This window comes from Gymnoscopelus microlampas, assembly GCF_963454915.1.
Source record: "Gymnoscopelus microlampas genome assembly, chromosome: 10".
Lineage (NCBI taxonomy): Eukaryota > Metazoa > Chordata > Actinopteri > Myctophiformes > Myctophidae > Gymnoscopelus > Gymnoscopelus microlampas.
Window position 1 is genome coordinate 27150202 of NC_139947.1, and position 16658 is coordinate 27166859.

Consider the following 16658-nt stretch of genomic DNA (forward strand, 5'->3'; position numbering starts at 1 on the left):
TGACGACTGCAAACAACGAAAGGAACTTTTGTGTTCTGAAAACGATAAGGTGCATTTCCCTTTACGAAAAAAAAACTAAAACAAAAACAAGACAATAGAATAAACAGTGAAGAGCCAAATTTGTGAGAATGTAATAAGTGACTTAATAAGAAACACACACCCCTGGGATGTCCCGACTAAAATATAAATTTACGATGGGAGAGATGGTCTTTTGTTTTCCCCCATACTGGGAAAAAAAGCTTAAAAAAAAAAAAAAAAAAGAGGATTTCATGGGTAAAAGGAAATAAATACAATACAAATGACTTGATTGGTTTGGATAGAAGACAATACTATATACACAGAACATAACCACAAACATTGCCCATATATATTCAAAACCATGTAAGTATCATAGCATAATGTTAAGTGGATAAAAAAAAAATCTGTATTAATATGGAGAAAGAATGTAGGCTATAATATGGATAATATTTAGGTTTTTCGGCTGAGGATGCACTGTAAGAGTCAAAGCAGTGGAACAGAACAAGGGGTTTTTTAGGCCTCTGTTTCAAAGTGCATAAAAAGGTGGAGTTTTTTTGTTTTTGTGGCAGCACCATAACACCATAACAATGAGGCTTTCTGGGATAAGTTTAGTCAATGGCCCAATCAACCCCCCCACAAAAATAGCCCTCTTATTATATTATATATACCCTCTGCTCTCCAAGATCCTGACACGTCAACAGTATCCCTTGGATGTTGCTCAACATGTGGGGGGAATATACACAGTCACTCCGAAGTAGTGTCCAAATGGAACCAAATGGACCCGCTTAAGCGGGTCCATTTGGTTCCATTTGGACACTACTTCGGAGGGGGGGCTGTTTTTTTTTTTTTTTGGACCGGGGCCCGACCGACACACGTCCAGAAGAGTTAAGAGCGCGGCATGGGGACCACAGTCGTACTTCTCGAAAACAAAACGCAAAACAAAAACAGGGACCTCTTGAAGTCGCGCTAGCATAAAAAAGTCTCCGAGCTAAACTATTGTTATGAAATAGGAAGGCACCGTCCCAATTTGCTCCGTTTGGAAAAGCCAAATGACAGGATGGTTTATATATATATATATATATCTTAAAAAACAAAAACAATAAAACAAAAAAGCGTGGCCATTTGGTGGTCCGGTGGCCGGGCCCCGGATCTCTCTCTCTCTCTCTCTCTCTAGGCACTTAAGAAAATTAAAATCTGATGGATGTTGATGGTCGGTGATGACTGGGCAAAAGAGAAAGAAAATATAAAAACAAAACTAAAACCATAATAAATCTCAAAATAAATATTTCATGATACTCTCAGTTTCTTGAAGACATAAGATTTTTTTTTTGTTGTGATGATGAAAGAGTCAGTCTTTTTTTTTTGTTGCAACGGTATAATTGTTTAACTCTATAAATATAATTTATATAGTTTTTTTCTTTCCATTCTCTCTCTCGCTCTCTTTCTCTCTCTCTCTCTCTCTCTCTCTCTCTCTTTCTCTCTCTCTCCGTGTTCCACCCCTCTGGTCCTCTGCTCGTGGGTAAATGCAGATGTGTTATAGCCCGTCGTATGCACAAAAAAAAACAAAAAAACAACAAAACAAAAAAAAAACACATGCACCCACAGTTTTTTTTCAAAGAAAGCTCCTCCCCACGACTGTGTGATTTTTCCTTTTTTTCACTTGCAGACGAACTGGTCCACGATTTTGGTGCAGCGCTTGCACTTGACGTAGCAGCACCAGTGGAACTTGCAGTGGCAGCGCTCCACGATCTGGGCCTTGTACTGGTCGTAGCCGCGGCCGCAGCACATGAGCTCGCAGCCGTCCATGCCCTCGGACGTCTTGTTGCAGAGGCGGCCCACCGTGCCCAGCGAGCCCGTGCTCTGGTTGAGCTTGCAGTAGTCGGGGCTGTGCTCCGTGTACACCAGGTCGTGGCTGGTGGGCGGGTTGAACTTGCTGTGCATCTGCACCAGCTTGCCGCGCGAGTTGAGCTTCATGGAGGCGGCGCTGTCGTACTTCTCCTTCAGCACCTCGCCCACCTTGCGGAAGTCGGCCAGCTGCAGCCAGCAGGTCTTCAGGCTGCACGAGCCCGACACGCCGTGGCACTTGCAGGAGACGTGCGCGAGGTCCGACACCGTCTTTTTTGAAAGAAAAAAAAAAGACGCGGGGGGGGCAGAGAGGAGGTTACTTTTAAGAGTTGACAAACAAAAATGGCAGTTCGGTCCAAGATAACTCTTGGAACGGAATTAAATGTTTTTTTTTTTAATGGTACTGTACATAAAAGCAGATCCAGAGCAACAGGTGGTAGCTGGGGTGGTGGAGGGAGAGCAGCCAAGTTTTGAAAGCAGCAAGCAGCAGCAGCAGCAGCAGCAGCAGCACAGACAGCAAGCAGCAAGCAAGGAATGAGCAATGCAACTCCCCCATTTAACCTATTAAGACCTGAGGAGATTCTTAAAAATGTTTTCTAAATCCTAACAGTTTTTTTTTTCTTTTTTGTAATGAAAAAAAATGAAAGATTTTTCAAAAATAGCAGATCTACAAGCTCATAGCGCGGCACTCGGTGCCGCGCTATGAGCTTGTATATCGGCTATTTTTGAATAGCCAAATATATCTAAAGTGACACAGATGCGTTACAGGTCTTGATGGGTTAAATAGGGTGCTCTATTATGAAGTGAGTACGTGATTGGTTGAGAATAGAAGCATGGAGCTGAGACCAACCAATGGTCAGCCAAGCACCGAGTTTCCTGACTGAACCTGCTCTGCGCATGTACTGTACCATGCCCGATGCTCATTTAATATATCATTCGTACATTAGATACACTGAATACACACAGTAAACCCCTCTGTTGATTTAACCACATGAAGCCTAGAGTCACTTTTGTGGGTGGGGGCGCACGTTCCGTGACAATATCTGCAATAGCTGCGAGCTCACAACGCTGGTGGTGTAGTCAGAAAAAAAAGGAGCGGGCCAAGTCCTGTATGGAGCCCCACAATTTGTGACAAACCAGAAACAGGATTGTGTCAAAGGTTGTGTCCAACCTAGACACAGGATCTAATAGTCTCTAAATAGAAGAGCAGGGAGACCTCAATTGAGTTATATTGTATGAACATACGCAACCATACGGATTGGACAACATAACATTTTATTCACAAAAAATGTTACAAAATAGAGTATAGTTTGGTCAAAATAAAAGAAAGAAATGATCACCAAAAAATCTCTCTCGAGACAAATAAATTCAAATGTAAATGTATCCAGCGTACAAATGTATTCACATGTGTACTCTCTCAAGAGTTACAAATTAACACGGAGGGTTTCACTGCGCGTTGTAATCACAACCAGCCAGACAAGTTGACAGGTCCAAACATTGCATGCTTCGGGCTCCTAATTCGCTCGGCATTTGCATATGCGTGCATGCACATTCGCTTTAGCTTTGCAATCGCTTGTCAGTTGCTTGGGGAGAAGGCCACATTATGTCATACATACATACACACACACACACACACACACACACACACACACACACACACACACACACACACACACACACACACACACAGACACACCAGCTAACATGATGCTCTCCATGTCTCCCTCCCGAGCAGCGAGCCAAACAAAATGCTGTCCACTCATTTGTCCCACTTGAAAGAGAAGTAGCCTGGCAACTAGGAAGATCTGGCAAGCCTTGCTTCGCTTTTGAGATGATTTCAAGGCATTTGGAACGGACCAAAAAAAAAAGAAAGAAAAAAACTCCCCAACCCCCCCCCCCCCCCCAAAAAAAAAAACGCCTCTCGCGATTCCATCTCCCCGCAGATCAAAGCGCCAGGAAGGAACGAGAGCTGTTACGCAGATGATCAACTGATAGAAGCCCTCGTCTTTCTGTCTCATTGACCTGGATTCTCTCACTCTCTCTCTCTCCAGTCTCCTCTCCTCCCTCTCTCTCTCTCCCTCCTCTTCATCTCACTCAATACTTTCCATCGTTTCTCGACGAGGTTCGCCGTATGGAAACGGTCAAATGGTTTCCCTCCGTTCCCTAACTGTACATCATCTTAAATCAGTTGCTTTCAAACTTTTTTTTGATGGTACCTTGAGGCACAATGGGTATCTAAGCCAACATCTCAAAGGCACCTGTTTTCATGTCGGAAAATAACTGATCCGTGAGCTCGTTTGTAGTTCTGCTATTTCGGCACACAAAAATGTCTGGTGGAAACGTGTTGATTTCGCGGACTAAAACTATGACGAAAAATATTCGTCGACTACATTTTTTCACTGAGGAAAACTAAATATAAACGTAGTAAAAACTAAGCTATGATGACTAAAACTAAGACTAAATATATTGACAATTTCGTCAACTAATAAAAACTAGTCTAAAATGTTAGTCAGGGACTAGTGGAGCAGAGATCCAGTAGAGTCAATTTATGGTTCATTGCGCGTGGGTGCTGCGCTCTGAAAATAGCAGATCTGCAAGCCCACAACGCGTCGCGCTGCGACGCGTTGTGGGCTTGTAGATCTGCTATTTTCAGCATGCAACCCAGTGTAAAATCTGCCATTCTGACGCCATCAAGGCACCGGCAAAATACATTTTAGTCGACTAAATCAACCGTACAGGACGCTCAGGACGTTTTTGCTCAGAAATTGAACTTTTATCACATGTTTGTAAAATCTGGTAAACCAACATACACAATTTAAAACTAAATTGTTATACTGTAAGCCACATATTTTCAATACAACCAATTTCCAATATACTTCAGCCAACCCGGCAATAATAAACAAGTTGTCAGCTAGCTTGCCTCATACGTTTTTTGACCTGGTTTCAAATAATCAAGCCAAACAAAAGACATGAGTACACACACACACAGAGCAAAAAAATCTTCAGTATGAGGAAGAACGTTTTGTGCTGGTGAAGGGCTGAAAACATATTTGTAACAGGCTCAACTGTTGGACAGACGGCAGCCAAGGTTGCAGGACGAACGTTGAAAAGAAGGAAGGACATGCACGTCCAAACCCAGAGATGGGCAGGTGTTGAGCGAAGAACATTTTTTAACATGCAAAAGGAAAAGAAAAACTCTCACACTGTGGGGCTTCCAGTTTAGTTTCAAAAACGTTTTTATTGCACCTGAGTGCTGCTGACATTTGGGGCTTAAGTCCTTCATCAGATTGTCTGTTTCTATTGTGAACACAACCTGCCTGCTATGTCTTGTTGCATATCTCTTAGTGCCACAAGGAAATACATAAGAGCACACCTGTCGTGACAGAGGCTCTAGCTGTCCCATGCAGTGTTGGGGGTAACGCATTACAAGTAACAGTTACTGTAATCAGATTACTTTTTCGAGGAACGGAGTATCCTCCTAACGTGTTAGTTTTGCAATTAGAGTACTCTGTTACTTAGTTACTTTTTTTGAAAACAATGGCGTTACTTAGTTATATTTCCTTATTCCTTCTGTTGCCACAAAGGAATGAGCTCGTCTGTCAACAGCGAGTTGCACGGATATTACACACAAAAAAATCTGCCAACTGCCAGCAGTCTGTGTTGATTGCGTAATCATTCTATTCAATAGGTCACCACATATTTTGGGGTGACAATGTCAAACGGCTGACGGTATTACTGGTTTGGTTTTGTATTACGTTAATTTGTCACACCTATGTGACATGGCAGAGATTGAGAGAAGACAGAGTGGTTGTAGGCTACTTTAGTAAGGAAGTGGAAGTGTTCACATAATGTTTTGGTGAAAGGAGTAAGAACATCAATGGAAATTAGCCTTGTAGCCAGTAAGGCTGCACTCTTGATTTTATTGTGTTAACCAAACTTAAATCATAATGGGCTGTAAAGGGGATATTGCGTCATTCCTCGGAATGGGGTTTTAATCATCGGTAACGCAAAAGTAACGAGTTACTTCTCTCAGAACGTAATCCTGTAACGTAACGGAATACCTTTTAATGGCCGTAATCCTGTGACGTAACAAGTTACTTTTAAAAGTACCCAACACTGGTCCCCATGTGCTTCAATGTTTCAGGAAAAGGAAGCAAACAAAAATAATTGTAATCTTAGTGTGTGTGTGTGTGTGTGTGTGTGTGTGTGTGTGTGTGTGTGTGTGTGTGTGTGTGTGTGTGTGTGTGTGTGTGTGTGTGTGTGTGTGTGTGTGTGTGTGTGCCCTCCTTACCCTGCGTCCGGCCTCGTTGTTGTGCAGGTTCATCATGACGCGGGCGCTCTCGTAGGTGCCTTTATCGTAGCTCATCTCCCTCTCGCGCGCGTCCACGAACTCCTTGGAGAACCTGTATCCGTAGTTGAGGTTGTCCCCGCAGCCGCCCCACAGCCAGTCCCGGGGCAGGTCCTTGGGGCGCGCCGCGCGGCTGCAGCCGCAGCTGGCCAGCTCGCCCTCTCTGCAGGCGCGGCTGATGGCGTTCACCACCCCCGCCGCGCTGATGGCGTACGTGAACGCCGTCTCTCGGCTGCCTGTTGAGACACATATGCGTATGAGCAGAGTCAAAAACATATATATATATATATATTAGTGGGGGGAAAAACTAAAAAAAGGGGGAAAACCCTTTAAGACCTGGAACGCATCTGTGTCACTTTTTGATTTGGGCTATTTTTGAGAAATCTTGAAAATTTGAGCAAATCTTTGAATATATATATTTTTAAAGCGAACATTAGTAACTCAAATCTTTGCTTCTGGGGGGTCCCTGAAACAACATATTTTGAGTTGGGGGTCCTCGGTCAAATACATACATTTTGGGGTCCTTGACATTAAAAAGTTTGAAAGCGAATGACATAGCAACATACTTTTTTTTTTCAAAAAAAAAAAACAGGATTTAGAAGACATTTTGTAGAATCGGAACCTCAGGCCTTAATGGGTTAAGTGACGGAGAGACACTTGTGTGGAATGTTTTGGAAATGGGATATTCGTACTTGCGGAATATTTAGAGAAAGAATGGGACAAACGTACAAAAGAAATAAACATATTATACGGTATATTTATTTTTGTTTCTCGATACCAATCAAATATTTTCTTGTTTTATTTGTGCAGTTTTGTGTGTTCCAGGAAGTGAACGTGACATTGTTTATTCATGTTTCTGGTGTCTTATAATCCCATAAGGGATGGCTCTTATGACAAGACACGGACATAACATATGCATTCATTCATTCATTCATCCATTTGGTTCCATTCCGTAACACACAAAAAGTTATAGACCTCTAAGGCAGTGGCTTTCAACCAGTGGTCCTTGAGGGGGTTCCAGGTGGTCCCCAGCTAAAAGATGGATACTGTAGTTAGGGAACCAAATGGACCCTTATAGATCTGTAACTGATGAGATTGTAAAATGAAACCAAATGGACCCTTACGGGTCCATTTGGTTTCATTTTACACTCTCAACAGTTAAATTATTGTTAAACATCTGCATTACTTGATTAAGAATTGATAATAATAATAATACATCAGACTTATATAGCGCTTTTCTAGTACCCAAAGTCGCTTTACAAAACAGCTTAGCTTGATACAATTAGAGAACATAGAAGAATCTTAACTTTGATCAACGTTTGCCTGGTATCTCTACCACATCAATACTTTTGATGGAATTGTGGAGATAATCTTATCCAACAATAACAAAATATACAAAGTTTTGGGTCTGAGAGGCTTATATGTCATCAAATGGTGGTCCGTGGCTCTAATGCCAACTAAATAATGGTCCTTGATAAGAAAAGAGGTTGAAAACCACTGCCCTAAGGGGGTCCCATTTGGACATCGAGAAACAGTGTTTTAAGCCAAGAGGGTCCTTCAGCTTCCTCATCACCACCACCAATAACTGAGCAATGGAATCCAGCGTGTTGCTGTTATTGGGAATCAGCCAGAGAGAAGACAGCGCCCTCCAGTGACCGAGGCCTCTCTCGACACGCACGCATGCTGCTGCTGCCACTCTCTTTAAAGCTAAATTAGAAGTGACAAGAGCTTTGATTCGACATGTGTCACGGTGCTGATAGAGCCTGGAGTGTTTCCTTTATTATTAGCTTCCCATTGTTTCATCCTCTCTCTCCCGTAACATTTCCTCTGTGGAGAATACGAGGTGAGGGGGGTTGACTGACGGAAGAAAAATATGAATATCTTGAGCACATCATCGGATTCTTTTCTCTTTTCCCCCTCTTAGCTCTCCCAATGTACAAGCTCTCTGCGCGCTGAGCAGAAAAAACGTGCACGGCCGGGGGTTCTGGGAGTAAAACAGGAGATGGGGGGGATAAGCGAACTGGAAGGAAGGAAGGAAGTAAGGAAGTGGTCCAAAACTACGATGGTACCAAGGCCACTAGACGCGGGACGTGCACAAAATGCACAGCCCATATACCTTGTTGCCGGGCGGGATTCCTTAGAGAGCATGCTGTAATGACAAGAACAGAGAACCCTGGGTTCTCTGAAAGAAAGGGGGGGAGAGAGAGAGAGAGAGAGAGAGAGAGATGGGAGGGGGAGAGAGAGCTGTATAGATAAGTCAAGAGAAAGACATTAATCCACTAAGACCTGAGGTTCCGATTCTACAAAATGTCTTCTAAATCCTAACAGTTTTTTGAAAAAAAAACGTATGTTACCATGTCAGTGATTCTCAATCTTTTTCATGTCAAGGACCCCCAAAATGTATATGTATTTGGCCGCGGACCCCCATTCTCAACATATTTTGTTCCAGGGACCCCCCCCCCAGAAGCAAAGATTTGAGTTACAAATGTTCGTTAAAAAATATTTCAAAGATCTGCACACATTTTAACGATTTCTCAAAAATAGCAGATCTGCAAGCTCATAGCGCGGCACTCGGTGCCGCGCTATGAGCTTGTATATCTGCTATTTTTCAATAGCCAAAGTGTAAAATAATGTTTTTTTTTAGCTCAAATCAAAAAATGACACAGATGCTTCTTCAGGTCTTAATGGTTTAAGGAAAGAAAAAGCAAACCCAAGAGACTGGGGGGTAAAAAATAACATAAACGAACCCCCCCCCCCCCCCCCCAAAAAAAAATGTGCAGATAATATAGAAAGAGAAGGATGGGAAGTCCAAGGCTTAGATAAAGAGACATAGAAGAGGTGGTGTGTGAAAGCTGTCCAGATGGGACGCCCTGGAAGCTAGCAGGGTCGACCATGGAGGGGAAGAAGATTATTAGTCTAGTACAACTCCTTGCTGTCGGGGGGGAAGAAACCTCTCATCTCCAGATTTTAAACTTTTTAATGTTTTTTTGGGGGGAAATGAATGCCTTACTTCATCAATACTACAAGCGTGACGCAAAAGTAGCAAAAAATAGCCGATCTGCAAGCTCAAAACGCGTCGCATTTAAGAGCTTGCAGATCGGGTATTTTTTGGAACTCTTTGGTTTTTTCGGACGTGAGGTTTCCACCGGACAGCAACGGGAAAAAAAGCATCTTAACCCATTAAGACCTGGAACTGTGTTATTTTTAGATGTGAGCTAAAAAGCATTATTTTACACTTTGGGCTATTCAAAAATAGCAGATATACAAGCTCATAGCGCGGCACCGAGTGCCGCGCTACGAGCTTGTAGATCTGCTATTTTTGAAAAATCGTGAAAATGTGTGCAAATCTTTCAATATATATATTTTTAAAGCGAACATTTTTAACTCAAATCTTTTCCTCTGGGGGTCCCTGGAACAAGATGTTTTGATGGGGGTCCGCGGCCAAATACATATCATTTTGGGGGTCCTTGACATGAAAAAGATTGAGCACCACTGATATAGAAACATACGTTTTTCAGAAAACTGTTGAGATTTAGGAGACATGTAGAATCGGCTTCAGCTCTCAATGGGTTAACCGGGCCCCGAGGACATTGGGCCTAATAGCGAACCTGTGGACAGACAAGCTGTCGTCCCCCCCACACTGCTATAGCTGGCCCTCCGGTGTGTGTGTGTGTGTTGTTAGTTTGGTCCTGGCCCCACTCCCATCCTCCTCAGAAGAGGGGAGGCTCCCCCCCGCCCCACCCCTGGGAGCAAAAAGGAGAAGGGGGGGGAGGAGAAAAAGAAGGTTTCAACCCTCCCTCATCTCCTGGAGCTTTTTGGCGCTCTAAATCACCCGCCGAGGCTTGAAGGCCGAGCAGTCGAGACGGACGGAAGGACAGGCAGACGGAGGGAGACAGACTCACGAGGCAGGCAGGCAGGCAGACATGGGGAGGACATGTTTACTTGGCCCAGAGTGGGCTGAGATGGGGAGCGATGTCGGGAGGAGGAGAGGGGAGGGGAGGGAAAAGGAATGGGGAGAGAGCTGCTCCTGATGAGGTTTCTATGAAGACGGATCTGCCGAGAGGGAGCAAGGAGCTCCGAAGGAGGAGCGGGGCCCCGTGTGCAGGGGCCATGGAAACACTCTCAGCGCTATTCACTATTAACCCATTAAGACCTGAGGCGATTCTTTGAAAAAATCTAAATCATAACAGTTTTTGGAAAAAAATCAAAAAATAAATAATTTCAAGACTTTTTCAAAAATAGCAGATCTACAAGCTCATAGCGCGGCACTCGGTGCCGCGCTATGAGCTTGTATATCTGCTATTTTTGAATAGCCAAAGACATCTAAAGTGACACAGAAGCGTTCCAGGTATCAATGGGTTAAGACCAGTGGTTCTCAAAACTGGGTTGATTTCAAAAGGACCACCATACTAATAATAATGGAACCAAATGGACCCGTTAAGGGTCCATTTGGTTCCTTTTAGTACACTCTCAGTGTTACAAGGTCAATTTAGAACCCCCTCAAGGAACAGTGAGGATCCCCTGGACCTCACTTTGAGAACCGTTGCACTAGATTTGCCCTAAATGTGACAGAGAGAGAGAGAGAGAGTTGGTTTGAATGAAGCCCATTATGTTGATAGCACACATGTGATTATAGTTATCACTTGTGTTGTTAACATTACGGGCTTCATTCAGGATTCCTTTCAATAACAAATCCTGTGTGTGTGTGTGTGTGTGTGTGTGTGTGTGTGTGTGTGTGTGTGTGTGTGTGTGTGTGTGTGTGTGTGTGTGTGTGTGTGTGTGTGTGAGCGTGCGAGCGTGCGTGCGTGCGTGCGTGTGTCGCAATGCATGCATGCTTTCAATATGTGTGTGTGTGTGTGTGTGTGTGTGTGTGTGTGTGTGTGTGTGTGTGTGTGTGTGTGTGTGTGTGTGTGTGTGTGTGTGTGTGTGTCATATTGTCTCCCATTCATCAGAGGATCATACACGTTGGGGGTTGGTCTAGCAGGCCAAAACCACATGTGATGTATCCAGCGACCTCACCCACCAACTATTCCCTCCACACAGCTGCTCAAAATCACCAACTCTTACACCACACCACACACACACACACACACACACGGGAAAATGGAATCTATATATAAGTACATTTGCATGTTTCTGTCCAGTGTGTGTGTGTGTGTGTGTGCGAGCGCGCGCGCGCTGTGTGTTTATATATGTGCGCTCACGTGTGCTTGTGGATAAACCCCAGAATAATGTATTCCCTCATAAAACGTTGCGTACTTTGCATCTGTGTGTGTGTGTGTGTTCTGTACTTGTTTTGCTATACTTGTGAGATTGCTATACTTGTGAAATGGACATTGTGAGGACCATGTGTCCTGGTCCTCACAAGATGAATGCTCGTTTTATGGTTAAAATATGTTTGGATTTATAGGCTTACAATTAGGAAAAGATTCAGGTTGAGGTTATGGTTTAGAGTTTGGGGTTAGAGTTATGCCTGATTTATCCCATTAAGACCTGGCACGCATCTCTGTATTTTTGAAAAATCGTGAAAATGCGTGCAAATCTTTGAATATATATTGTTTTAAACCAAACATTTTTAACTCCAATCTATGCTTCTGGGGGGTCCCTGGAACAAAATATTTTGAGATGGGGGTACGCGGCCAATACATATAATTTTGGGGGTCCTTGACATGACAAAGTTTGAGCACCACTGATATAGAAACATACGTTTTTCAGAATACTGTTAGGATTCAGAAGACATTTGTAGAATCAGCTTCAGGTCTTAATGGGTTAAAATCCTAAAACAAAGGCCGGTGCTTCTTTCTTACCGATCTGCATGACCCGTCCGAACACGGAGGAGTTGTCCACCGTGCTGCAGTTCCAGCGCCGGTGCCTGAACTGGTACTGGCACTCCCTGATGCCCGTCTTGGCGCCCTCGCCGATGTACTGCATGTGGTCCTGGTACAGCTGGCACAGCTTCTTCTGGCCCGGGGACAGGCCCACCAGGTGGCTGCACAGGGGCTGGGCGCCGATGATGTACGCCTCGGGGATGAGCAGGGGATTCATGGCCAAGGACCTGGAGAGAGGAGAGAGAGGAGACTAGTGTTGATTTTGGCAGCAAATTTTGATTCAGTTTTGGTCTTTTTTTAATCAAATTCCTGTTAGTTTTAGTCACCTGAAATGTTTTACTGTTAGGCTAGTTTTAGTCGACTAAATATCATAAGATTATAGTCGACTAAATCTACAGTTGATTTAGTCGACTATAATGTTTTTTTGGGGCGGTGCCTTAGTTGATGGTGTCGTAATGGCTGATTTTACACTCGGTTGCATGCTGAAAATAGCCGATCTACAAGCTCACAACGCGTCGCGCTGCGACGCGTTGTGGGCTTGTAGATCGGCTATTTTCAGAGCGCAACACCCGAGCGCAACCACACATTAAATTACTTAGTTAGTTAGTTCTACTGGATCTCTTCTCCACTAGTCCCTCACTAACATTTTAGTCTAGTTTTTATTTGTTGACGAAATTGTCAATATATGTAGTCTTAGTTTTTGTCATCGTAGCTTAGTTTTCATTTCGTTTTTATGTAGTTTTCGTCAGTGAAAAAAAGAACATTTTTCATCATAGTTTTAGTCGACGAAATCAACAGTTGAGGACACGTACGTCATTATGGAGGAGGAGACCCGACCCGGGAGGGAGGGAAGGACGGACGGACGAACGGACGGATGGAAAGGAAGGGAGAAGAGAAAAGGGAATGAGAAAAGAGTGGAGGGTGATAGAAGTTAAAAAAAAACGAGTAGTTCACCCAAAAAAAATACTTAAATGTTCTATCGATTACACACCCCATGAAGCCTTGAATTCATGGAGATTTATTTAGTTTTTTTTTTCACATTCCTGGGCCAATAATTTGACGACTTGTTGTCATCGGTCAATAGGAGATTCCACCTGGTCATCACATTATTGGCTTAGAAATGCGACAAAAACAAAAAAAATCTCCATGAATTCAAGGCTTCATGGGGTGTGTAATTGATACAAAATAAGTCATTTTTTGGGGGTGAACTACTCCTTTAAACATGTTGGAGCGGCAGAGTGAGAGAGAGAGAGAGGGTTAATTGGTAGACTATGAAAAGTGGGGAGAATTCTTTCTTGGGAGAGAAAGAAAATAAAACGAAAGAAAGAAAGAACATTTAATGTGACAAATATACAGAGACAACATAATTAACAGTTAACACACACACGCAACTTAATGTGACAAAGACATCCCTCTTGACTCTTCCATTAGTGAACTAATGCATGGAGACCAACCACAGAGCACCTCTACGATGTGATTCATTCTCTCTATCACTTTCTGACAAACTCATTTTCTCTTCAGGGTTCTGCAGTTAGATTATTATCCTTCTTTACTCGTGGGATAAACACAACTATTATTCACATAGAAATACTAATCTCTCCACAGAGGCCGGTGCAGGATAAATGAAAGAAGCTATTCGACGAAAGACAGACCAAATAGAAGACTCTAATGCAAGCGGAATGAATGAGAGAGAGAAAGAGAGAGAGACATAGAAAGACAGAAGAGAGAGAGAGAACAGGCAACACTACATAGTCGAGTTCTTTTTTTAACCCATTAAATCCGGGAACGCATCTGTACAAAATGTCTTCTAAATCCTGGACAGTTTTCTGAAAACCGTATGTTGCGATAATATCAGTGGTTCTCAAACTTTTTCATGTCAAGGACCCCCAAAATTATATGCATTTGGACGCCGAACCCCACCTCAAAATAGTTTGTTCCAGGGACCCCGAAAAGCAAAGATTTGACTTACAAATGTTTGCGTTAAAATATATATATTCAAAGATTTGCACACATTTTCAAGATTTTTCAAAAATAGCTGCTCTACAAGCTCATAGCGCGGCACTCGGTGCCGCGCTATGAGCTTGTAGATCTGCTATTTTTGAATAGCCAAAGTATGAAATAATGGTTTAAATGGTTACAAAGATGCGTTCCCGGTTTCAATGGGTTAATGTATTGATTTGTGACTCTGATATGATGTCATTTACATTTGTACACTCACCGAGTCTAAATTAAAGCTGAAATCCGTAATCTTTTATGTCCGACCTATAGGATTCAAACCCGATGTCCCTCCTGCACGAGAGACCTTAAGGCCTCGAACCGCTCAACTCAAGACGCTGTCGTGTCTCCGCTTGTCCAACGGGGGAGATATTGCACTTATGAGCTTCAAACAGTACTACCGGTACTTGTCAAACGGTATACGTGTCCTACCAGATCACCACGGTCTACATTTCTCAAAAGAAGAGTATAGGAGACCAACCTCCAAACACTAGTACTGGTAGATGTAATAGTTATCGTCTCTGTCGTGGGTGGAAACAGATCTCCAAAAAACAAAACAGATCTACAAGCTCAAGATCTACAAAGCCTTCAAGCTTGCGGATGAAAACATTTGGAAACTTTTGAACTGTGAAAAACATCATTATTTATGGGGGTCTGAGGCCAAATATATATAAAATTGGGGGTCCTTGACATGAAAAAGTCTGAGAGCCAACTGAACTCTAACCATACAGACTAGTTAATAAAATGCCATTTCAGACATTCAAATAACTAGCGGATCGCAGTTTTTTTTTGTAACAGTGAAGGATTTGAGTGTGTGTGTGAGTGTGAGTGTGAGTGTGAGTGTGAGTGTGTGTGTGTGTGTGTGTGTGTGTGTGTGTGGTGTGTGAGCCATCTGGTTCCAGGACCACAAGCCCCCCCCCCCCCCCCCCCCCCCCATCATCCCTGATCCCCCAGAGAGAGGCAATTAGCCCCTAGTGTAACCTGATCAACTAGGAAAAACTCTGCACTAAATATGCACGAACCATAACCACATGCACATCTAGGGATGAGACCATTATGAACATCTTTATCGCGATAATCAAACCACCATCTCTGTCATTTTTAGATGTATTTGTGCTATTCAAAAATAGCAGATATACAAGCTCAGAGTGCCGCGCTATGATCTTGTAGATCTGCTATTTTTGGGGAAAATCGTGGGTCTTTGAATATATATATATTTTAAGCGAACATTTGTATAACTCAAATTTTTGCTTTTCTACAAATGTCTTCAAAAATCCTAACAGTTTAAAATAAAAAAAAGTTGCTATAATATCAGTGATTCTCAAAAAATTATATGTATTTGGCCCCCATCTGAAAATATGTTGTTCCAGGGACACCCAGAAGTATTTAAATATTTAAATCCTCTGCGATACGATTATTGTGAGCGTTTTTTAAATCACGATAAACGATAATAACGATTATCGTCCCATCCCTAATACACAGCCAGCGTGCATGCACACACACACACACACACACACACACACACACACACACACACACACACACACACACACACACACACACACACACACACACACACACACACACACACACACACACACACACACACACTCACAGTTGTGGCCTCACGTGCACGTGTGAGGCCTCACTCGTCAATATGCCACTCGAAATAATTTACACCTGTGTGTCTAATATCGTCGCTGTCCTGCATGTCCCCATAAAATAATGTCCTACTTCGTCATGCTACATTGTGACACAAAAGTAGCAAAAATAGCAGATCGGCATTTTTTGGCCGTTTGAATCCTGAAAAGTAACTGTATGGGACATATGAGGTTTCCACCCGACCGCAACAGTTGCCGTGTACAAGGAGGGGAAGTGAGACCATAGACTGTATAAAATGAATGGACAACGTGACGCCATAGACCATATTCACACGGCGGCCATGTTGCTATGAAGTCAATGAAGTGCCACCCCGGTTGCCACGGCAACGGGGTGACACTTTCAATGTTAAATTCCAAAATGGCCGCCGTGTGAATATGGTCTATTGGTTTCTACAGACCGTAAATGAAGCCGATTGTTCAGGAATTTGTAATCCGCTATCTTTAATATGTACCAAAGAGCACGTCGGGAACAGGAACCGGAAAACAATCCCCAAAGAATGCTATTGGTTGGATAATTTAGCATGTCATGCATATCATGATGATTGAAAGGAGACTTTAAACTATATATATGTCGGGTGGAAACCTCATACGTCCAAAACTGCCAAAAGTAGCAGATCTACAAGCTCAAAACGTGGCGCGAAGCTTGTGGATCTGCTACTTTTGAGTGACGCCGTGGTATATGATCAAGTAGGGCGTTAATTTACGAAAAAGGTCGTGAATATGGAGATAAGAGGTTTCTGCCCGACAAACCTTCTCTATGGGGACCTGTGGGTAACGTGTCAATTCTCTATTAACCCATTAAGACCTGAGGCGATTCTTTAAAAAAATCTAAATCCTAACAGCTTTTCGAAAAAAAAATATAAACATTTAATTGTCACGATTTTTCAAAAATAGCAGATCTACAAGCTCATAGCGCGGCACTCGGTGCCGCGCTATGAGCTTTTATATCTGCTATTTTTGAAT

At 43.0% G+C, this 16658-nt stretch overlaps 1 protein-coding gene across 1 annotated transcript in view; it reads right to left on the reverse strand.

Moving 5' to 3' along the window:
- Nucleotides 1–1461: 1461 nt before the first annotated feature.
- Nucleotides 1462–16658, reverse strand: part of LOC311053548 (protein Wnt-5a-like) — a 25061-nt gene continuing 9864 nt past the window's right edge. Inside the window, exons 3-5 of the mRNA XM_084069155.1 lie at nucleotides 12019–12266; nucleotides 6155–6447; nucleotides 1462–2133 (exon numbers count right to left, since the gene is read on the reverse strand). Of these exons, the coding sequence (XP_083925281.1) occupies nucleotides 1675–2133; nucleotides 6155–6447; nucleotides 12019–12266 (1000 nt within the window). The 3' untranslated portion in view covers nucleotides 1462–1674. The remainder of the gene's footprint in view (nucleotides 2134–6154; nucleotides 6448–12018; nucleotides 12267–16658) is intronic.